Source organism: Portunus trituberculatus, chromosome 8, assembly GCF_017591435.1.
Source record: "Portunus trituberculatus isolate SZX2019 chromosome 8, ASM1759143v1, whole genome shotgun sequence".
NCBI classification, from domain to species: Eukaryota; Metazoa; Arthropoda; class Malacostraca; order Decapoda; family Portunidae; genus Portunus; species Portunus trituberculatus.
The window spans coordinates 2392501-2415631 of NC_059262.1; the positions used below are offsets into that span (position 1 = coordinate 2392501).

Sequence of the window (23131 nt, forward strand, 5' to 3'; positions counted from 1 at the left end):
TTTTTTTTTTTTATCTTTAAGGGAACTGGCATTCAAGTGGGCCTTTTTTCTTATCTGTTGTTGCCCTTGGCCAGTTTCCCCTCCTTCATGAAAAAAAGAAGTTGTATTGATTGTTGGAAGTGTTGCCTAGACATCGGCACTTTCTGATGTGTTTTTGGTGTGGCTTTTGTTTGGGTCTGTCACTGATTATTGAAGCTTTTTACCTTGTGTTGTCTTGTATTCCAAAAATTATTCACATTGCTTTATTTTCTTCTATGTCAGATTTTTCTAAGGTATTTTTTCGATTAGGTGTTCTTCATTTTCAACTGGGATGCTCGGACCTTTCAGAGCTGTAGGCTGGGCAGTGTAGGAGGAAATGGTTCAGGTCTTCTTTTTCAGCTCCACACATTGCACATTCCATTGGTCTTGAAATGTTCTGTCTCAAATGTTAAGGTTGTTCTGCATTTGAGTAATATGATCAATGCTTTTCTGTTATATATTTCTTCTTCACGTTACATCTCTCTCCATTCCTTATACATATTCACACTGACTTTTTCTTTCACTTCTTGTTTCCATATTTGTGTGTCCAATTCATTAATTTTCTTACTTATTTCATCATTGCTTACATTTCTCCTCTAATTCCTACTGTTTTCCTGTCTTCTATTAACCCTGTCATCCATCTGTTCCATTTATTTGCTATTCTCATCTACAACTTTCTCTTCTAGCAGTGCATTGCCTTCACTTCTAAATATGTATTGTAGGTATTTTTGCTGTCCTTCCTTCATTTCCTTAATTTTCTGTGGGTGATTAAGTTCCTTCTTCATTTTGCTTTCTTTTCCCATTCCTTCTTTTTCTTCATATTGTTGGTATTGTTGCTGGCTTCCCATTTTTTTCTCAATTTTCTGTGGAAGGTTAGGTTCCTTCTCTTCATTATCCTCTCTTCCTATTTCGTCACTTTCTTCACCACCACCACCACCACTGCCATTCTCCACAGGTATGTCGGGCTGCCCCCACAATGGCAGGGCATCGTGTCCAACGCCCTGGACAAGGGACGCCCCATGCCCCTGGTGGACCCCTCAGAGATCACCCCTGTTGACATGCTGGACGTCAAGGTGAGAGAGAGAGAGAGAGAGAGAGAGAGAGAGAGAGAGAGAGAGAGAGAGAGAGAGAGAGAGAGAGAAAGTAGAGAGAGATGCTGCAGTAAAAAGGTGAAGAGAAATGTCTGAAGAAAATATATATAAGAGAGAGAGAGAGAGAGAGAGAGAGAGAGAGATGTGCTGTAAAGAATAGAAGATTATAAAGACTTAGAAGATAAAATTAAGAGATGTCTGAAGAGAATATATAGATAGTCAGAGAGAGAGAGAGAGAGAGAGAGACAGATAGAGAGAGAGAGAGAGAGAGAGAGAGAGAGAGAGAGAAATAAAACCAAAGTAAATATCTGCAAATGTGAGAAAAATATATAGAACTACAAAAGAGAATAGGACACACACACACACACACACTAATGTATATCCCCACACAGGTTCCCAATGACACGTCGAGGTCGCAGGACGCCGCCACTCGTCTCAGCAGGGGATTTGCCACCCTGAACCTGGCCAACCCCAGCAGACACTCTCAGGTAGGCAGTGCATGGCTGGGTGGGGCTCTGAGGGACAGGGTCAGGTTGGCAGGGGCAGGGTAGGGCTGGCATGGGCTACATCACTCACCATGGAAGCCAGGCACTATTGGTTAAGCTAGATACTAAAGTAATATATTTTTTCCAGCAATTTATTAAGTATATGTGCATTTTTTCAATCTATAAGCAATGTATTAAGTATTTTTAAGTCTACAATTTATAAAGTGTTTTTTCTAATGTACAGTCAGTATGAAGTGTTTTTTTTTTTCTAATGTGCAGTCAGTCTATATAGTATTCTTTAACAATCTAGTACAAACATTTGGTAAAGTCTATTTTTAACACATCTACAAACAGTCTATAATTATTTTTCTTTTAACAATCCATAAAGTAATTTTGAACAACTACAAACATTACAAAAACAATATTTAAACAGAATATGGTATCCTTGTAAATATCTGTCTGAAAGTTAAGGATTATAAGTTTTTTTCTTTATTTTTAGCCAGTGCAATGTTGGAGATGGTACAAAACAGTAACACATGTCTCAGAAGCACCTAGTCATTATTATTAACTTAACCTAATTTAACTACCCTGCTCATAACCTAACCTAACCTAATATAACTTCACCACTCATAACCTAACCTAACCAAATGTAACTCCACCGCTCATAATCTAACCTAACCTAATGTAACTCCACCGCTCATAACCTAACCTAACCTAATATAACTTCCTCGCTCATAATCAAACCTAACCACCCACAGAGCAACACCCGCGATCGTTCCCAGGGCTCCCACAACACACTGGTCAACAACAACAACAATAACAACAACAACAACAACACCAGCAGCAGTGGTAATGGACCGTCCCAGCTGCCAAAGACATCTAGTGTTGCTCGGTCCAACTCCCTACGGTCCTCCAGCCCTCCACGCCCCCGCCGCAGCGACCCATGGCCCCCCCACCACCTCCCCCCAACGCTTCACGAGGGGGAGGTGCTAGACGTCACCCCCCCACACTGGCCGCACCACCCCCACCCTCCCACCCACAATTCCAGCACTACCCTGGTCACCACCAGCCCGGCTCTCACCCCCACACCACCCAACACAGCCCCGAAGGCTCCCCAGGGTACCCCCCACACATGCGCCCCCACCATGGCCCCCCACATGGCTACCCGACTCCCCCACACCCCATGAATGGAGAGGAACGCTGGGATGGCCGCCCCCCGAACCACTTGGACTTAAGAAGGGAGGGGTGGGGGGCTGGTGGGCTGCGTACCCCGTCTGGCCCATCCTCTGCAGGGTCGGCGGGTAGTAGCGGTCAGCACGGCCCCACACCCCCACCCCCACACCATAACGGCCACCCACCACACCACCAGGTAAGCCCACCTTGGTTTGTACCCCTGTCGGTTATCAAGATAGGGTGACAGGAAGGGGTGATGAGTGAAGGAGGAATATAATGAGGGAGATAAGGAATGAAAAAGGAGTGGAGGAATTTTCAATATGAGGAAGAGAAGGAATGGAAGGAAGGAGTGATAAGGGAGTGAAGGAGGAATATAATGAAGAAGAGAAGGAATGATATGGAGTGGAAGAGGAATATAATGAGGAAGAGAAGGGGTGATAAGGAGTGAAGGAGGAATAAATGAAGAAGAGAAAGACTGATAATGAAAGGAAGGATAAGGAGAGAAGAAATATTAGAGTAAGAGATTGTCAGATAGAGAAAGGAAGGAAGGATAAGAAATAGAGGAATATGAGGAAGAGAAGGTTTGATTAAGAAAAGGAGAAATATATAGGGAGGAGGAAAGTGTGATAATGAAAGAAAGAGTGAATAGAAATAGAGAAATATATGAGGAAGGAAGGATAAGGAAAGGAGAAATATATGAGGAAGAGAAGGTTTGATTGTGAAAAGAAGGAAGGATAAAGAAATATATGAGGAAGAGAAGGAGTGAAGGAGAAATAAAAAAAGGTTTGATAAATTTGATAAGAGATAAAGATTCATATAAAGGTGTTTGTTATCTTCTCTCACTTATCATGCTGTCTGATAAAGGTGTATTTGAGATGGGAATACAGGCATTTGTTTATTTATTTCTGTTTTGATATGTAAATCAAAGAAAAATATCCAACTTTGTATTTGGTGTGTGTGCTTAAGGAGTAATGAAACACTGCACATGAGAAGATAGAAATTAGAAACATAAGCTTATTTTTATCATTCTTGCTTAACTTGATGGGTTAGATAAAAGAAATAACAAAGTAAATAAGAAAGATATTTGATTTTTTAGTTGCTGTGAATGATGGAGAAATAGAGAAGTGAAATATAATAGAGAAAAATACTTATCTTTTATCGTTCTTGTTTAATTCAGTGGGCTAGGTAAATGAATAGCAAAGTAGATAAGAAGAAAAAGAAAGAAGTTTGATTATTTTTACTTGGTGTGAGTGATAAAGAAATAGAGAAATGAAATATAATAGAAAGAAATAGGAAAAAGATAAATACATATGCTTGTTTTTATGATTCCTGGTTAATTGGATGGATTAGATAAATAAATAGATCAAGGCACTGAAGGAAGAGATAACGAGAGAATAGATAAGATGACAGGCAGAGTAAGACAATAGTTTTAACACAAATGTCTCAGATAAGATAAAATATAAGGAACAGATTAAGATATTGTCTCTAATCTTATTTTCTCACCTTTCCACCACCACCACCACCACCAGGGAGGCCGCCCACCTGCCCAGCTACCCACCGACCCCACCAATGGCCCCCCACCACACCCACCACACCACAATGGCCCCCACTTCACCCCTCCACACCCCCAGATGCCCCCTACCCAGCACCCCACCAAAGGAAACCCCAACCACTACCGCCTGGCCACCACCCCCACCCCACCACACCTCACAGACCCAGCTCCATCCCTCCCTCTCCCCACACCAGCAACACCCACCACACCCCACACAGGACCACCACCCCACCCTGCCCCTCCCAGCAGCTGCCCCTCCCTCCTCCTCATGGGGTGCAGAGGATGGCCTCCCCCCCACATCACCTACCCCCCCACACTCAGTTGTATGCTAAGGTAATTATTGAGCGTCTGTCTGTCTGTATGTCGTGTTTGGTTCGCCTGTATGTATGTTTGTGTGTTTGTGCATGTGAATTTCTTGTTTGTTTGTTTGTTTGTTTGTTTGTGGATAATGTTCATCTTTTTGTTTTGTCTTGTTTTGTTTGTTTGTCTAAGATTGGTCTAAGAAAATTTTACTCTTTCTTTTTTTCGTGTCTTATAATGGTCTCTCTCTCTCTCTCTCTCTCTCTCTCTCTCTCTCTCTCTCTCTCTCTCTCTCTCTCTCTATGCATTGTTTTTGTGTATGTGTATGTTTACCTTATAAATAGATGATTATTACTATTATTATCATTATTATTATTAAGAAAGAACCATTATTTTATCTTATTTATTTATTGTGTTTTTTGCATTTCCCTCCAATAGTTGCATTTTCTCAAGTATTTCTGATGGAGTTGTTTACATTAGCCTAGTTATTTATACCTCCCCTAAAGGAATGCTGCTCCTTCAACCCTTCCAGGAATGGTTAGTGTCTCGCCTCCTAAAGTCAAAGGAGTGGTTAGTGTGTCATCATCCTTTAGAGTGTATTTCCCTTTTTTATTTATTTTATTTATTTATTTTTTTTTTTATGCATATTGAAATGTTTCCTGGCATGTGTTTTTACCATTGCCTGTTTGTTCCCTCTCTCTCCTCCATCCCTTCCCATATCCTCCATTTATCCATTCCTTCCCAATTCTTATTCTCTTTCCTCCACTTTCTTTCCTCTTATCCCAATCCTTATCAAATCCTTCTCTTCCATCTTCACATCTTTCTCTTCCATTCTTTCTCACCTTTATTCCCTGTCCTCTTCCTCTCCTCATCCTCTTTCACCTTCCTATCCCATCCTAACCTAACCTAACCTAATTTAATCCTACCCCATCCTTCCACACAGCCTCCAGCACCTACCCCAGACCAAGCCTCCCCCTCCAGCCGCCTCCCACCACCCCCATCCTCCACCACAACCACCCCCAGTGGCCCCACCTCCCCCTCCATGCACCACCACCACCCTCACCACCCACAGCAGTACCAACAGCAGCAGTATTACCAGCAAGACTACAATGGAAACCGCTACAATCCCGCCACTTTGAGAGAACGGAAAGCCAGTGGAGATGGTGGGAAGGAGACAAGTGGAGGTGGAGGGAACGCAGCACCACATCACCACCTCCAGAACTCCTCCTCCTCCTCCTCCACCCCCACGACCCCCACCACGGCAGCTACACTCGGTAATAACAACACCACCACCACTAGTCTACCAGGGAAGTCGCCCCCGAGTGGATACAGTGGTGCCCCGCCGCCGCCCTCCTCCACACACCACTCGGCAAGCAAGCAGCATGACCAGCAGCGCCTCCCATGAGCAGGTGTGTGTACATGTGTGTGTGTGTGTAGGTAGAGAAAGAAAGGTTAGGTTTTATTGCTGTGTGTGTGTGTGTGTGTGTGTGTGTGTGTGTGTGTGTGCGCATGAGAGAGAGACCATAAAGATTGTTATGAATGGTTGTCAATTTGACCCTCACACACATAAACAATAAACATAAAAAACAGACAAAGGATAAAAGAATTGAGGCATTAGAGGTTAGTGGTGATCTCTGCCTGTCCTTACACTTCTCACCACCACTTCCTCCTCCTCCTCTTTGTCCCACAGTTCCGAGCCACGCTGCAGATGGTGGTGAACCCTGGCGACCCGCGTTACAACCTGGACAACTTCATCAAAATCGGCGAGGGGTCCACCGGCATCGTGTGCATTGCCAGCGACAGGGACACCGGCAGACAGGTACTGAATGTCTATGTGTCTGTGTGTCATGTCCCTCCCTCCTGTCAGTGTTAGTATTTTAATGTGTTTGTGTTTTGTTGTGTCTTTTTTGTGTCTTCCTCTTTTCCTCTGTGCTTTTCACTCCACTGTTCTATTCCTCCATTTCTCCTTTTTCTATCTCTTTCATCATCTTCTCTTGTGTTCTTTGCAGTTCTTCCATGCTTCTGCTCCTCTTTTTTCTTTCTCCCTCTTCCCATCTTCCTCTTTCTTCCATCCTTTGCATATCTCCCATGGTTTTATACTTCCTCCTCTCTCCTCTTTTTCCATCTTCCTCCTCCATCTTTGCAGTTCTTTCACTATTTTCCTTCACTTCTCCCTCTCCCTGTCTCTATATCTCACAATCTCTCCTTATCTACCTCCTCCTTCTTCTTTCCCTCCTACACTCTTCCTTCTCTATATTCCACTAAATACATGTCTTCCTTTCCCTCTCCCTTTCTCACCCCAGTTACTCTTCCTCTCTATCTTCTCTCCCTGTCCACCTACTTCTAACTTCTCTCCCTTTCTCTGTGGCTCACCCTTCCTACCCTCTTTTTCTCCTCTCCATGTCTATCTCACCCTATCTCTCTCTCTCTCCCCAGGTGGCGGTGAAGAAGATGGACCTGCGGAAACAACAAAGACGAGAGCTGCTGTTTAACGAGGTGGTGATAATGAGAGACTACCACCACCCTAATATTGTGGAGATGTACAATTCCTTCTTAGTGGAGGATGAACTGTGGGTGGTGATGGAGTTCCTGGAGGGAGGCGCTCTCACGGATATTGTCACTCACGCCAGGATGGATGAGGAGCAGATCGCAACGGTGGGTCTTGTGTGGGGTGGGGTGGGTAGGTTAGGTTAGGATAGGTTAAGGTTAGGTTTGGTTAGGTTAGGTTAGCGATGAACATATTGCAGCAGTGACTCTTGTGGTGTTGTGGCAGTGTGTGGTGTTGGTGTGGTCAGTGTTTGGTATATATATAGGTTGGGGGATGTGGTGGCATGTTGTGGTGTTGGTTAGGCTGTGGTGGTGTACTGGTGTTGCTGTACTGTTTGGTGAAGGACTAGTGGCTGTGTTGTGTGGTGTGGTGGTGTGTTGTGGTGGTGGTCTACTGTATGGGGAAGGATTAGTGGCTGTGTTGTGAGGTGGTGTGGTGTGGTGATGTGCTGAGTTGGGCTGGTGTTGCTGTACTGTTTGGTGAAGGACTAGTGGCTGTGTTGTGTTGTGTGGTGTGTTGAGTCAAGTGGTGTGGTGGTGTTGCTGTACTATTTGGTGAAGGACTAGAGACTTTTTTGTGTAGTTGGTGACTGGTGTAGTGGTATGTTGGCATAGACTGGTGATGTTGGGATGTTGCTCTGCTGTTTGGTGAAGGGCTAGAAGCTGTGTTGTGTGGTGAGTGGCTGTGCTGTGTTACTGTGGCACAGAGAGGGAGGATGTAGTTAAGAGGCTGTGTTGTATGTTGTGCTGTGTGCTGTGTTAGAGAGACAGTGTTACTCAAGGCTGTGTTGTGTTGTGTTGTGAGGTGAGTGGCTATGCTGTGTTAGAGAGCTGTGTGGGGTGCTGAGTGGCTGTGTTATAGTGAGGCACAGCAAGGAGAGGCATATTCTATCACAGCATTGAGTGAGGTGTTATGTTGTGGCGCTGTGTTGACCTGCCGTCCCCCACAGGTGTGCCGGCAGTGTCTGAAGGCCCTGGCGTACCTCCACTCTCAGGGCGTCATTCACAGAGACATCAAGAGTGACTCCATCCTCCTGGCCAGTGATGGCAGGGTACGTACTGAGGCTGCCTGTCTGTATGTCTGTCTCTGTCTATCCGTCTCTGTGTATGTATGTCTGTCTCTTTGTCTATCTGTCTGTATGTATGTCTGTCTGTCTCTTTGTCTTTCTGTCTCTGTATGTATGTATGTATGTCTGTCTGTCTGTCTGTCTGTGTTTCTGTCTGTGTTTTCTCTTTCTTTTTTAGTGTTATTTTTATTTCTTTGTGTGTGTGTGTGTCCCCAGTACCCATTAGCTCTTCCTCCATCCTCATCTCATTATTCTCTCCTCTTATTTCTCTCTTCATCTTTTCTTGTATCCCTCTTCATCCCTCCCAAACCTGACCTGACCTAACCTAACTTTACCTTTCCTTTCCTTTCCTTTCCTTTCCTTTCCTTTCCTTTTCTATCCTATCATAACCTAACCTAACTTAACCTAGCCTAACCCCCTTTCCTTCACCCCACCAGGTCAAGCTATCAGACTTTGGGTTCTGTGCGCAAGTGTCACAGGAGCTGCCCAAGAGAAAGTCGCTGGTGGGCACCCCTTACTGGATGGCCCCCGAGGTCATCTCCCGCCTCCCCTACGGCCCTGAGGTGGACATCTGGTCGCTGGGCATCATGGTAATTGAGATGGTTGATGGGGAGCCGCCCTTCTTTAATGAGCCGCCACTACAGGCCATGCGCAGGATACGGGACATGCCGCCGCCCAAACTGAAGAACTCGCAGAAGGTGGGTGGTGGTGGTGGTGGTACGTGTGTGTGTGTGTGTGTGACTGCTTGTTTTTTCAATTTTTCTATTTCTTTTTTTGTATGTATGTATATATGTATCTCTTTTGCTGTTTTATTGATGTATTATTTATGTATTTTTTTTGTGTGTGTGTGTGTATGGGTGTGGGTATTACTCTTCATGAACACAACCACACCAGCTCGACATACCCACTTGACACCCACTCCTCCACAGATCTCCCCACGCCTGCAAGGATTCCTGGAGAAGATGCTTGTGAGGGACCCCGGCCAGCGAGCCACAGCCTTTGAACTGCTGCAGCATCCTTTCCTACGCCAGGCCGGCCCTCCCTCCCTGTTGGTGCCTCTCATGCGCTCCTTCCGGCACTCCCCTTGCTAGTCGGGGCACCTGGCTCTTCCCCTCGACTCTGACACTCTCTCCTCACCCCTGACACTGTCCCTTGGTACTGCTGCAGCCTTGGATCTCAGTACCATCACCTGAGTATTCATAAACTCTCTGGTGTCTTACTCTGTGCCTTGAGTTGAAATGTGGTGTCTCTGTGGTGTTTTTGTGGTGTTTTCTTGCTTTACGAGTGTTTGTCTTCACACACGCCCTCCATACACCAATACTTCCTGTCCTTGTGTGTGTGTTCCAGCCTTGTGTGTGCCTTGTGTGTGTTTGGGTGTGTGGTGCAAAGTGGTGTAGAGAGGAACAGCTGGTTTGAAATAGTGTTGGTACAGCTGGTGTGTTTTGTGTCTCAGGCAGCTGGGGTTACTTGTGCAGCTGATATGAAGAGAGAGACAAGCAGGGAGTGTTAGAGATGTGTGTTTTGGTGTGTGTTGTGCAGCTGAGGTGAAGGGAAGTGTGTTGTGCAGCTGCTGTTACTCTTAGCTGACAGCAAGGTACTGTTACAATAAGAGGAGCAGCTGACAGTAGGTGTGTGATGACTGTGGTGCAGCTGGTGGCCATGGTGATGTGAGGGACAGCTGGTAATGTTCAGAGGCAGCTGGTGACAGGAGGAATGCTCTGACAGGTGGTGAAGGTATTAATGTTACCTGGATGGACAGCTGGTGTGTGTGTGTGTGTGTGTGTGTGTGTGTGTGTGTGTGTGTGTGTGTGTGTGTGTGTGTGTGTGGCAGCAGCTGGAGACATACAGATGAGTGATGCATTTCCTATCATAGTGCAGCTGGTTTGGATTTTTAGAACAGCTGGTAACAAGAAGTACAGCAGAGGGTGAATGAGGTACAAACAGCTGGTCTGGGCTGGGTGGCTTAGAACAGCTGGTGCAACTCTTAAAAGTACAGCTGGTGAACTGAACTAATATTACCTTACTTAATGAGGCGGCAGCTGACTTATTGACCCTGCTCTCTCTCTCTCTCTCTCTCTCTCTCTCTCTCTCTCTCTCTCTCTCTCTCTCTCTCTCTCTCTCTCTCTCTCTCTCTCTCTCTCATAAAATCAAGATGTATTTTTTGTAGTACCTTTTATGTCCCTCTCCCTCTCTCTCTCTCTCTTTCCCTCTCCCTCTCTCCCCCCCTCTTACTTGTACATTCCATTGCCACAGAGGGGAAAGAGTAGGGAGGGGAAGTGAGCTAAGGGGGAGAGGGGAGCGTGTATATATATGAATATTTTCCCCTTTTTTCCTTGTTTCCCCTCTCTTTTCCTCTTTCATGTCTATTTTTTTCATATTTTCTTATTCTTTTTCCCTCATTTTTCCTTGTTTTTATCTCTTTTCCCCTCTTCTCCATCTCAATTTCCTCTGATTTTCCCTGCGTTCCATCTCCTTTTCCCCTCTTAATTTTCTCTCTCTCTCTTCCCATTTCATTTTTGTTTCTTTTTCTTATTTTCCATCTCCTTTTCCCCTTTTTTCCCCTCTTCTCTATCTCTTCCTTCTCTTTTTCATTCTTTTTTCCTCTTCCCTATCTTATTTTCCCTCTTTTCCTTATTTCCCATCTTTTCCCCTCATTCCCCATCTTCTCTATCTCTTCCTTCCTTTTCCCCATCTTTTTCATCTTCTTTCCTCTTCCCCATCTCATTTTCCCCTTTTTTTTCTTCTTTTTTGTCTTTTATCCCCTTCCCCCATCTTCTTTTCCCCTCCTTTCCCCTCTTCTTTATTTCCCTCCTCTCTTCCCCTCTTCCCAAAACTCTGCAGTAGTTTAGAAATTATTAAAAATGCCCACTTTATTTTGTGTCTTTATTTTATTATTTTATGAGGGGAAGTGGTGAGGTGAGGGGTTGGGGGGGTTCCTGGTAGTCTCCCCCCCTTCTCCTCCTCCCCACTTCCCTCTTCCCTCTTCCCTCTTCCCTCCCACAAACCTCTCCCTTATTGATCCTGCCTCAAACCCCCCCACTTCACCCCTCTTTCCCCCCCCCCATCTCTCTCTCTCTCTCTCTCTCTCTCTCTCTCTCTCTCTCTCTCTCTCTCTCTCTCTCTCTCTCTCTCTCTCTCTCTCTCTCTCTCTCCTCCCTTACCTATCTCTCTCTCTCTCTCTCTCTCTCTCTCTCTCTCTCTCTCTCTCTCTCTCTCTCTCTCTCTCTCTCTCTCTCTCTCTCTCTCTCTCTCACCCCCCACAAGTTTGTATTTATAGATTTAAGTCCCTCCCCCCTTAATCTCTTCCTCATTATTATTATTATTATTATTATTATTATTATTATTATTATTCATTGGTATACATACATGTGCGTGTTTGTGTGTATGTATTGTGCGTATGTGTGTATGTATACTTAGCTTTTGTTTATGAGTTCACCAAAGAGGCTCATGTGTGTGTGTGTGTGTGTGTGTTGAAACATTTTTATTGGATTGTTTTAGTTTGTTCGTTCTCTCTCTCTCTCTCTCTCTCTCTCTCTCTCTCTCTCTCTCTCTCTCTCTCTCTCTCTCTCTCTCTCTCTGATTTTGCTCAGATTTTATTTTTTTAGTGTTTTTTTTTCATTTCATTTCATTTCCTTTTCTTTTAATCTTGTTTCCTTTGCATCATTCAGTTTTAGATCCTGTATATTGACATTTTTATTACTGTATATATGTATTAATCTCCTCACTCTCACACACACACACACACACACACACACACACACACACACACACACACACACACACACACACATATAAGGTGCGTTTGTGTGTGTTCAGAATTGTAGCATTTATTTACGTATTGCATTTATAATTTGTTCCTTCCTTCCTTCCTTCCTTTTTCCTTCTTTCTTCATTCATAAATTCATTTTTTCTTTTCTCTTTTCCTTCCTTCCTTCCTTCCTTCCTTCCTCGTCATGTGCCATATTGAAGAACACATAGACACACGCATGTACGTTTTTCACCTTTATTGTGTGTGTGTGTGTGTGTGTGTGTGTGTGTGTGTGTGTGTGTGTGTGTGTGTGTGTGTGTGTGTAGCCGTATAACTTGCCTTTCCATCGGTGTATGTACGTTTGTATATATGTGTGTGCTTTTATTTACATTAATCTTTATTTTTTCTCGTTTCTTTTTTTCTTTTCCTTTTTTTTTCTAAAACTAATTTGAATCTACATATGTAAAGTCTTATATTTTGGAAGGACTTTTGATTCTGTATATTTTCTCTCTCTTCTCTCTCTCTCTCTCTCTCTCTCTCTCTCTCTCTCTCTCTCTCTCTCTCTCTCTCTCTCTCTCTCTCGCTCATTTATGTAAAGACTCGAGTGTAAATAATAATAGTAACATTTTTAGGCGTAACTTTTGAGCGAGGCGACGTAAACAGAGCAAGATAGTAGTGTTTGTAACGGTGCAGCCATCATGTGTTTGTTTTGTTGCGAAAGACTGTGCTCTGTTTTACTCACACAATAGTTGAGTAAATATCAAACACACACACACACACACACACACACAGAATTTAAATATGTGACGTACTTAAAAGATATTTCACGTAGTGTTAAGTATTGTTTGAAGTGACTAGTTGTGTGTTTAAACCTGTAATAGTGTAAAGTACTCTCTCTCTCTCTCTCTCTCTCTCTCTCTCTCTCTCTCTCTCTCTCTCTCTCTCTCTCATCAGTCAGTCAGTCAGTGCATTCCCTTCCCGTCCAGTGTGCGTGTGTATGTATATCTGTATGTATGCATGTATGTGTATATATGTATGTGTGTTTGTATGTATGTGTATGTCATTCCACTAAACAATACACAAGAAGAACAAATGGAACAAAAAAAACAATGTTAAAGTCATTCCACATTGTTACGTTAATCAGTGTCTTGGTGAGGTCACAGTGTTGGGGTCAGGTCACGGAAGGGTAGGGCAGGGCAGGGCTGGGTTTGTGGTGGAGAGGTTGTATGCAGTGAGGGTGGGTTAGGTAGGGGGTTCAGCTTGGATGGGTTTAGTGGGGTTGGGTTGTATTGATCTGGGTTTGTTGAATTTAGTTGGGTTGGATTAGGTTGGGTTAGGTTAGGTCTGGGCTGGGCTGGATTGGGTTGCATTTCATCTGGTTTGGGTTTGTCTGATCTGGGTTAGATTGGGTTCATCTGGTTTGGGGTGGGTTTGGTTCTAATCTGGGTTCATCTTGTCTGGGTTGGGTTGGGTTTCATCTGATGTAGGTTTATCTTGTCTGGGTTATGTTGGGTTCTTTTGGTCTAGGTTGGGTTGGGGTGGGTTCATGTAGACTGGATTTAAGTTAGGTTGGGTTGGGTTGGGTTCTGTTATGAGTTGTTGAGATTCCATGTTGTCTTGTTGGCTTGTGTTTGATTCACTCGTGTTTTTATGGTTTTGTTAAATTGAGGACATTTTACCTTTTTGTTTTTATATATTCTTTTTATTTTTCATTTTTTGCTTTATTTAATCTTTTTCATGTGGTGGTGAAAGTACTTAAAATTATATCCATTTGGTGTTTGTTGGCCATTGTTTTTATATAATTTCCACACATATATTTTCTAATCATCTTATTTATTTACTTATCTTTCTATACGTCACTTAATTTATAGAGATTTTACGAATTTCTTGGATTTTATATGGTCACGTCTTTTATTGATAACATAAATTTTGAGGCTTTTAACAAACTTTCTTTAGTGTGTGTGTGTGTGTGTGTGTGTGTGTGACTGCGATTGGTAACTATGCATTGTTTTTTTATTATTAATTTTTTTTTTTATGAAGTTTGTATTGTTTTGGTTATCATTTTTACACCTAACAATAACTGCAGATTTGTTCACTGTTTGGTTTGTTTGCCCTGTGTTGTATTCCTGACACTGAGGATATAGTTATGAGCATTGTTAAAGATGTACAGCCTGGAGAGGGCGTGTGGTGAGGTGTGGTGTGGTGATGAAAGCTTTGCCACACATGCTTAGTGATCTGGAAGAGTTGTGATGTGGTGGTTTTAGTGTGTGGTGATGAGAACTGTGATTTGGTGTGGTGGTGAAAGCTTTGCCACATTTTCACTGGTCCAGGAGATTATGATATGGTGTTGATGTGATGTGAGGTGTGGTGGTGAAAGCTTTGCCACATTTTCACTGGTCCAGGAGATTATGATATGGTGTTGATGTGATGTGAGGTGTGGTGGTGAAAGCTTTGCCACATTTTCACTGGTCCAGGAGATTATGATATGGTGTTGATGTGAACTGTGGTGTGGTGTGATGTTGAAAGCTTTGCCACACATGTTTAGTAATCCAGAAAAGTTGTGGTGTTATGGTGGTTTTGAGTGTGTGGTAATGAGAGGCGTGGTGTTGAGTTATGGTGGTGTGGTGGTGTCCTGGTAGTAGTGGTATGATGAGAGGAAACACTTCACTTCAGTCTTACAATGAAAAACTGTCACATTTTTCAGTGTAACAAGCGTGATAGAGGCTGTGTGGTGACAAGCAGGCCTTATGTCTCAAATACGTCCATATCAACTCATATTTAAACCTCACATATCACGTAAGTTCTCATAAGATTTGTAAGTAGTATGTGTGGTTGTAGGTGCTGTGTTGTAATGTTTGTGGCCTTAACTGTTGTAAGATTGAAACTAATTATAACGACACAAAGCCTTAACTCCTTCAGTACTGGAATGCATTTTTACCTTGAGTTTTGGGTGTGATTAGATGATTTTATTGACACTAGGAAGGGTTTGTGGAGATGAGAAGATTAATGGCTACAGTCTTCAGTATTTTAAACCCTACATAAGTTTCTGAAGCTGTATAGAATCACCAAATAGTAAGCAGAATAATATGGAAATGCAGCATGTACTGAAGGGGTTAAAGATTACAATAGTGTCAGGATTTGAAAAGATTGGAATGTTCTGATTTATTATCAAGAAAACATTTGTGGCCTTCAATACAGAAAACATGTGATTAATGATAGAACTGGATGCCTTAAAAATAACAATAACCTTATCAGATTCTTTAAAAATTTGAACATTTTTGTACAGAATTATAAGAAAGACCTTATACTAACCAAAACTTAACAAGATTTCCAAATATCACAAAATACACAATGCCTCAAGATACATACATGACCTCAAAAGACAAGCATGTGTGTTTTGTTAGACGTTGCAAGCCCACAAGCTGTCATGTCCCAAGAAAGCCTTACCAATGTGCCTGAAATGTGTGGTGAGACTCAGAACTTGTCATCATGTTCAGAATTGTCATAGAAAGTGTGTGTCTTCTGGAGTGTGTTATGAGGTTCTGGGAGGCTGTGTAATGGTTAGGCCTGTGTTCCAAGTGTTTTGTGAGTGTTAGGTTATGCGAGACTGATGTTTAGGTGTGAGTTCTAAGTATGTTGTTAGTGTTTTGAAGTTCTGGGAGACAGTGTGATGTTAGGCGTGTTTTAAGTGTGTTGTGAGTGTTTAAAAGATTCTAGGAGACATGGTGAAGTGTATGTGTGTGTTGTAAGTGTGTTGTGAGTGTTAAAAGGTTCTAGGAGACTGATGGTGAAGTGTGTGTGTGTGTGTGTGTGTTGTAAGTGTGTTGTGAGTGTTAAAAAGGTTCTAGGAGACTGTGATTATGAGATGTCTGTTTTCTGAGTGTTGTGAGTGCTATGAGGTTCTAGGAGACTGTGTAATGGTGAGGTGTGTGTGTTCTAAGTGTTTTGAGGTTCTAGAAGACTTATGGTGAGAAGAAAGTGTCCTGTGTGAAGCAAGTGTAAGTCACCCAGCTTGTGAAGAATAGTGATCTGAGTTAATGTGTTGTGCGGTGTTGCTAGATCAAGGTGTCGTGGGATTGTAGAACTAAAAAATGTGTAATGGTTCTGAATGTGTCTTGTTTCAAAGGCTAACTAAGTGTTTTAAAAGTGAATGTTTGAGAATGTAACCTTATTTTGTAATCTGAATAAGTGAGACAGTGTTTTGAGATGAATATTTGAGAATGTGTCGTTTTGAAATATGAATAAGGGAAATACAGTGTTCCGAGATTAATGTTTGAGAATGTAACTATTTTGTAATCTGAGTTAGCAGGCTCAGATATTACAAGACGAACAAGACACAGGGTTTTGAGAGTTAATGTTTCAAAATGTGATGTTGCTTTGAGCTTTATAGGAAATTATTTACAGACCAGAGTGTTGCAAGAAACAAAATGTAATGCTTGTGAACTATTTATATGCATTTTAAACCTTCTCACAGACTGATATTGAAAGATCGTGTGTGTGGGTGTGTGTGTCTTGAAGGATGAAAGGATGTGATGTTTGTGGTCTTGAAATATTTAGAATTATTGTGCAGACTGATGTTGAAAAGTTTGAAGATGATAGTAAATGAAAATCAAGAATGTCATGTATTTTAGACTCCATTGCAGAGTGGAGTGTTGAGAGATGAAATAATTGTGGTGCTAGGACGAAAATATGCCGCCATGTTTGTGAATGTTAAGCAGTATTTTAACTTTCTACAAACTCGAAGATAATTGAGGTCACATGACTATTTTGAGCCAAGATGTTATGTAATGTGATGTGATGTGATGCTTGTCTAAGTACTGGAGCATTAAGAGACTGGGAAAAGGTGTGTGTCCGAGTTTATTTATTTATTCTTATTTATTTATTTATTTTTTTTCTAGCACACTTGAATGCTGAAAGTTGAAGAATTTTTTTTCTTTTCCAAGATACGATGCTTGGGAGTGTGGATTTATTTTTCATCTGTTTTATTTTATTTATTTTTATTTTTACTCAAATGTAGAAATGTTAAGAAAAGACATGATTTTTTTTTTAGGATGAGATGATTTGATGTTCAGAATACTTATTTGTTTATTTTAACTTTATTTATTTTTCACCTCAGACTCGAAAAATGAAGGATTAAAAAGATACACAATTTTCTAAGACTAAGATGTTGAGGATAAGATTTTATTATTTTTTTTTCTTCTTCTTTCTCTCAAACACAAACGATGAAAGATAAATAAATGATAGAATAAACAAGATAGAGTGTGATGTTTGTGATGTAAACCCGCCACAACAAACACTGGCGTGATGTAGTAACTGACTGGCTGACGAGTGTTTACTATCGTTAGCCTCGAACCAATGCACTTACTATCCTTTCTACTTAACTATCATTGACTACTCATACTATATTTAACTAACAGGCTGCCTCTTGTGCGTGCTTGCGTTTGTGTGTAAGAGTGTACATTCGCGTGTGTATGAATGTGTATGTGTGTTAATTTAATGTACACACTGTAATGCGACATAGTACAAGTATAATGTGTAAAATACTTCCACTTAGCATAGCCTTGTATGTACGTATGTTTGTAAGTATAGGTATAGAAGTGAGCTAGTAGTGAAAGGACGAGGAGGAGGAGGAGGAGGGGGGGAGGAACAAGAGGTTAGGGTGATGAAAGTGGAAGAGGAGGAGGAGCAGGAGGTGGTGATGGTGGTGGTGGTTAATCTAATAATGGTCACACACGTCACAATTCCCCCCATTAATTCTGCCCCATTTTCATCATTCTGTTCCTGCCCCATTAGTTTTCTTTTTGTTTTATTTATTCGTTATTATTTTATTTTTTTTTTTGTCTTGTTTGTTTCTCTCTCCAGTTTCATCTATTTCTCTTTCCATTCCATCTTACTTTTTTTTTTTTTATTTGTTTCATATTTTTCTATTATATTCCAGTTTTACGTTTTTTTTCCACATTTTCATTTATTCTCGTTTTCTGTTTCACTTCTTAAAAAATCCGCGTCCATTTTCTTATTTTATTCATTTTTTCATTTTTTATTTTATTTTCTGCCTCCATTTCGAGAGTTACGAGTGGCGCCATTTTCTCTCTCTCTCTCTCTCTCTCTCTCTCTCTCTCTCTCTCTCTCTCTCTCTCTCTCTCTCTCTCTCTCACACACACACAAAAAAAAACTAGCTGGATCAGAACAAAGAAAAAAAAGCATGAATTTGTAAAGCTTCCGAAAGGTTACTCCCCCCACGCCCCTCTCTCTCTCTCTCTCTCTCTCTCTCTCTCTCTCTCTCTCTCTCTCTCTCTCTCTCTCTCTCTCTCTCTCTCTCTCTCTCTCGTTACAATATTTGAGTTTTCTTTCTCCTTTTTTCTTTTAAGCTCGTAAGATGACACTTTTCTTCATTAAGCTAAAGAAAAGATGAAATTTGTAACTTTTCATCATTATTAATTTTTTTTATTATTATTCTTTCGTTTATTTTATTTTGTTTTTATTCTTTCTCCTCAATCGTCCTTCCCATTTGTATATAGTTTTCCCGTCCCTATACACTCTCTCTCTCTCTCTCTCTCTCTCTCTCTCTCTCTCTCTCTCTCTCTCTCTCTCTCCAGTGTTGATTAGAATATGTGCCTTCTCTAGCTCTGGTTTGACTTAAAAAGGTCCATTTCTCATATATATAGTAAGTTTAAGTTTGGGGTTTGCGGGAAAGAAAAGTAAATGCATTCTATTATTATTATTATTATTATTATTATTATTATTATTATTATTATTATTATTATTGTGACATGGGCGAGGTATGTGTTCATAATAATCATGTGGTTTATTATTATTATTATTATTATTAATGTTATTATGTCGCCCACACCTGTAATTAAGGGAGAGGAAATGGACCGATATTGTATTATACTTTATCAATAAACTCATTTTGTTAACGAGGTTTTTCTTCTTCGTATTATTATTATTTATAGTAGTAGTAGTAGTAGTAGTAGTAGTAGTAGTAGTCTGGCAGTACATCTAAAATTATTGAGACCAAACGAGATCCCGAAAGCTTCACAGTTCACGACACCGATCCCTAGAATGAAGGCACACTGCGGGAGATGTGAGGGAGGAAGGAGTGACGCTCTGACATGGCAGGAAGCTCAGTATTACGTGAGTACTAGATAATATTAAGCTTATCAGGATGGGAGTAATGTAAACATGGTGGCCGCGTGGTGGTGGTGGTGGTTGGTTAGCAATGAGGGACAGCCTGCAGTGTCTAGCTGTTATTGGGAAATAGCACGTCATCATGGCGCCGGACAAGGATGTATCTTTGGCAGTGGTGGTTGAGTTACACCCAGACCTAATTGTTAACATTACGTTTTGGTGCCAAATGATGGTTAAGGCTTTTAAAAAGTAAATCTAGGGTAAATTAAGCTAAAGTTTTGACCGGCACAAACGATCTCGGGGCTAGCTTTTGTAAAGACTCGCCCGCCCACCACTCTGGTCGTGACGCGTGTGACGTTTGACTATGACGTAATAATGGCTGGCTTGACTATTCAAAAAATAAGGCGTTTTATTGACGTCACGACGGTACGAGTGAGAGGGCGATACCTGGGCACTGCACAGCACAACAAGGAGTAGTGCCTAAACAGCGCACGTCAGAGTAGAAGTGCCAGTGGTGGGCGGGGCTTATACCGTGACACCCAGCTAGTCTCGCTACTGGCATTCAATATTGCAGCTTAATTTCATCCTAAATCTATGCTTATAAACGCTTTAATAATGGTGATCGTGGTATGACAGTGGGTTTGAGGTGAAATTGGTCGCAATACGTTAGTGGTGGTGGCTGTGATGTGGTAGAGGAAAGGAAAGGCAGAAGTAGGAACAAGTCAATCACGATGGCCGTGGTAGGGCAGATGGAAGCGAAGCAGCTCACTGAAACAAGAATAACAAGTGAGTGAAATTAGTATTTTTACGAGTTATTGACACATTGTTGGTGGTGTGAGGCGTCTTGTTGCTGCCGTGGGTGTTCTCATCTAATCATTTTCACATTGCAAGTTGAAATTCGCAGTAATAAGTAAAATGTTGAGGCTTGTATGCGGAGACAAGATGGCGGGTGGTTCACTGGTTCAGAACCTAGTGATGCTTCATCGAAATTACGGTATGGGTGTACAGTGATGAAGTTAAATAAATTGATTGATTAGAATAAATTGATTGATTAGTGTGAAGGCGGAGACTTGTGAATTAGTGTCTTGTCTTAGAGGTACGTACGTCTGATAAAGTGATAATATTGCCTGGTTAGATTGCAGCGGCAAGGCTCGGAGAAACACCATTGCCACACACTCCACTTCGCTTTAAGTTATGCAATACGATCTGAACGTATTCGTTGTCATTGTCTTGGGAGAAAATTGTGTGATCTGACTAACAATTTCTGATTTGCTGCTGGCCTCATTCCTTCCCACTCCCTGGCCGGGCACAGGCTACATGGCGTCACGCAGACTATGATATTGTTTGTCATTTACTACATCCATACTATCATTGCGTAATGTTGATTGGTAATTGGTGTCGGTGCATTGTTGTCACTTATCTCGTCACGGAATATCGTAAAGCTGCAAACGTGTAGTGAGTGATTTATTCGAAAGTTCAGCAGATCCCTACGATGGATGTCCCACAGCCCAGCCCCGCCGCTGTGCCTATCTTTGTCACACTTGAATGTCATGCCACGACTAAACACCCTCACACTTAGAAAAAACTGTATAGGTACTGTCACCTCCGGCAATATCTGCAGAAACTCGTGTTACACCATGTACGTGTGTGTATTTACCTAGTTGTATATTGCAGGGCTCATAGTGACTCTCCATATCGCCATTTATCCAACTTTTCCTTCAGTTTGTGCACACTTTCTGCTGCTACAATCGAAGATCTTCACTCAATCATTCCAGATGTCCACCGTCCTGTGTGGAAAACTGAACTTCTTAATATCCCTCAAACAGTGACTTTTCATGATCTTAGAATATCCCCTTGTTAGTCTGTCTCCGTCATCCGTCAGTGTTACCAGGTCTTGTCTGTCTAACTTATCCTTACGGTTTACTAACTCAATTATACATCGTTATTAGGTCTCGATCGTGTGTTTGTGTGTGTGCCTGCGTGCGTGCCTGCGTGTGTGTGTGTGTGTGTGTGTGTTTAACTGTTTGATCTGCTGCAGTCTCTGACGAGACAGCCAGACGTTACCCTACGGAACGAGCTCAGAGCTCATTATTTCCGATCTTGGGCTAGGCCTGAGACCAGGCACACACCACACACCGGGACAACAAGGTCACAACTCCTCGATTTACATCCCGTACCTACTCACTGCTAGGTGAACAGCACCTACACGTCAAAGGAGACACACCCAAATATCTCCACCCGGCCGGAGAATCGAACCCCGGTCCTCTGGCTTGTGAAGCCAGTGCTCTAACCACTGAGCTACCGGTGTGTGTGCATGCGTGCGTGCGTGCTTGCTTGTGTGTGTGTGTGTGTGTGTGTGTGTGTGCGTGTGTGTGCGTGCGTGCGCGCGCGCGTACGTGCGTGCTTGTGCGTGTGTGTAATTCACCTCGGTCGCCAGCCAGTCTTCCCCATCACGGAGCGAGCTCAGAGCTCATAGACCGATCTTCGGGAAGGACTGAGACCACAACACACTCCACACACCGGGACAGCGAGGCCACAACCCCTCCAGTTACATCCCATACCTATTTACTGCTAGGTGAACACACCCCCACACATTAAGAGCCGCGCCCATTTGCCTCGCCGCTTTCCGGGATTCAAACCCGGACCCTCTCGATTGTGAGTCGAGCGTGCTAACCACTACACTACGCGGTGTGTGTGTGTAAATCAGTTTTATGATACACGAAAAACTCGCAGCAGCAGCAGCAGCAACAGCAACAACAACAACAACAACAACTTCCACTCACTCACCCCCTCAAAAAGAAAACTCTACGGCGGGATCAAGCCACGTTTCACTTACTCTACGGACAAACCTACCGCATTTCCCCCTTTCCCTCCCCCCCCCCCTCTCTCTCTCTCTCTCTCTCTCTCTCTCTCTCTCTCTCTCTCTCTCTCTCTCTCTCTCTCTCTCTCTCTCTCTCTCTCTCTCTCTCTCTTCACACATTCCCCATCCTATTGGTACAAGCACTAAATCTTGGAGCAGTCTGCACGATGCTTCTTGATCTTTTTACCGCTGTTCTCATGTCACTGTCAGTCAAGAAACGGTCCATCCATCTCACCAGGTCGCCCTTCCAGCTCTCAGCCCACCGCCAGACCTCACCTTCAAACTGTAATGTCCAGTGTAACACTCCATCAAAAGCTTTCTTCAGGCACAATCTAACCAACTCTCTCTCTCTCTCTCTCTCTCTCTCTCTCTCTCTCTCTCTCTCTCTCTCTTGTATTATATCTACCACTAAATACTTACGAAGTTTGTGTGTGTGTGTGTGTGTGTGTGTGTGTGCAGTTATCGTGTTCTTTTGATGGCAAACGAGCTGCACACTTTAAAGCGACCACACACACACACACACACACACACGAACACACACGGGTGGGCGGTGGGGGGTGGAGGAGGCTGCCCGCACCCCCCAGACACCTCTGCTGGCTCCAGCTCACTCGCGTGTGTGCGTGCGCTACTGCGTGCAGAGAGAACGATCAATGTCCGTTGGGAGAATGTTATGAGGGAAGGTGGCGCGGTGATGTGGCGGCGGCTGGCAGGTGGCAGGTGGCAGTTGGCGCAGTGAGGTTGAAAAGGTTGGCGGTGGCGGTGATGATAGAATAAACTCAGTATTTGCAAGTGTTTTCTTTCAATTTTCAAGATTGAGTTGGAAGTTATTAAGGTTGTCACGGGTTTTGTAAGATTCCAGTGATTGTTTTAACAGACACTTCTTTAAGTTACTGGGGTTATCAAGGATACTTTTGAGATTCCAGTCCTTTGAACCTTTAGTGGAATTATCTGGGTGTTCGGGATTGTAGTGCTAATTTGAGGTTTTCTCTAGCCTAGTGGAAATATTATTTTTCAATGGGGGTTTTTCATGATTGCGGTAATAATGAAACAGGTTGTAGTGGAAGTTTTTAGCTTTCAAGGGTTTTGATGTTTAGAACAGTAACACACGTGTGTAGTTAATTGGTCTTGCCCATGCCCACCCTGCCCCGCTCCCTGCAGCCTT

The 23131-nt window shown here is 42.6% G+C and overlaps 1 protein-coding gene and 2 long non-coding RNA genes across 3 annotated transcripts in view; 2 read left to right on the forward strand and 1 right to left on the reverse strand.

Moving 5' to 3' along the window:
* LOC123499854 (serine/threonine-protein kinase PAK mbt-like) overlaps positions 1-10360 on the forward strand; it is a 15755-nt gene extending 5395 nt beyond the window's left edge. The window contains 12 exon segments of the mRNA XM_045248389.1: positions 974-1091; positions 1502-1597; positions 2353-2617; positions 2620-2963; positions 4297-4481; positions 4514-4652; positions 5563-6030; positions 6310-6438; positions 7056-7274; positions 8117-8218; positions 8671-8931; positions 9163-10360. Of these exon segments, the coding sequence (XP_045104324.1) occupies positions 974-1091; positions 1502-1597; positions 2353-2617; positions 2620-2963; positions 4297-4481; positions 4514-4652; positions 5563-6030; positions 6310-6438; positions 7056-7274; positions 8117-8218; positions 8671-8931; positions 9163-9324 (2488 nt within the window). The 3' untranslated portion in view covers positions 9325-10360.
* Positions 10361-11349: 989 nt separating this feature from the next.
* Positions 11350-19431, reverse strand: LOC123501031. The gene is made up of 2 exons (XR_006673537.1): positions 18519-19431; positions 11350-11385 (listed from the first exon to the last, which is right to left on the reverse strand). It is a non-coding gene; the product is annotated as an uncharacterized LOC123501031 (long non-coding RNA).
* Positions 11398-18118, forward strand: LOC123501029. The gene is made up of 2 exons (XR_006673535.1): positions 11398-14271; positions 14344-18118. It is a non-coding gene; the product is annotated as an uncharacterized LOC123501029 (long non-coding RNA).
* Positions 19432-23131: the final 3700 nt, after the last annotated feature.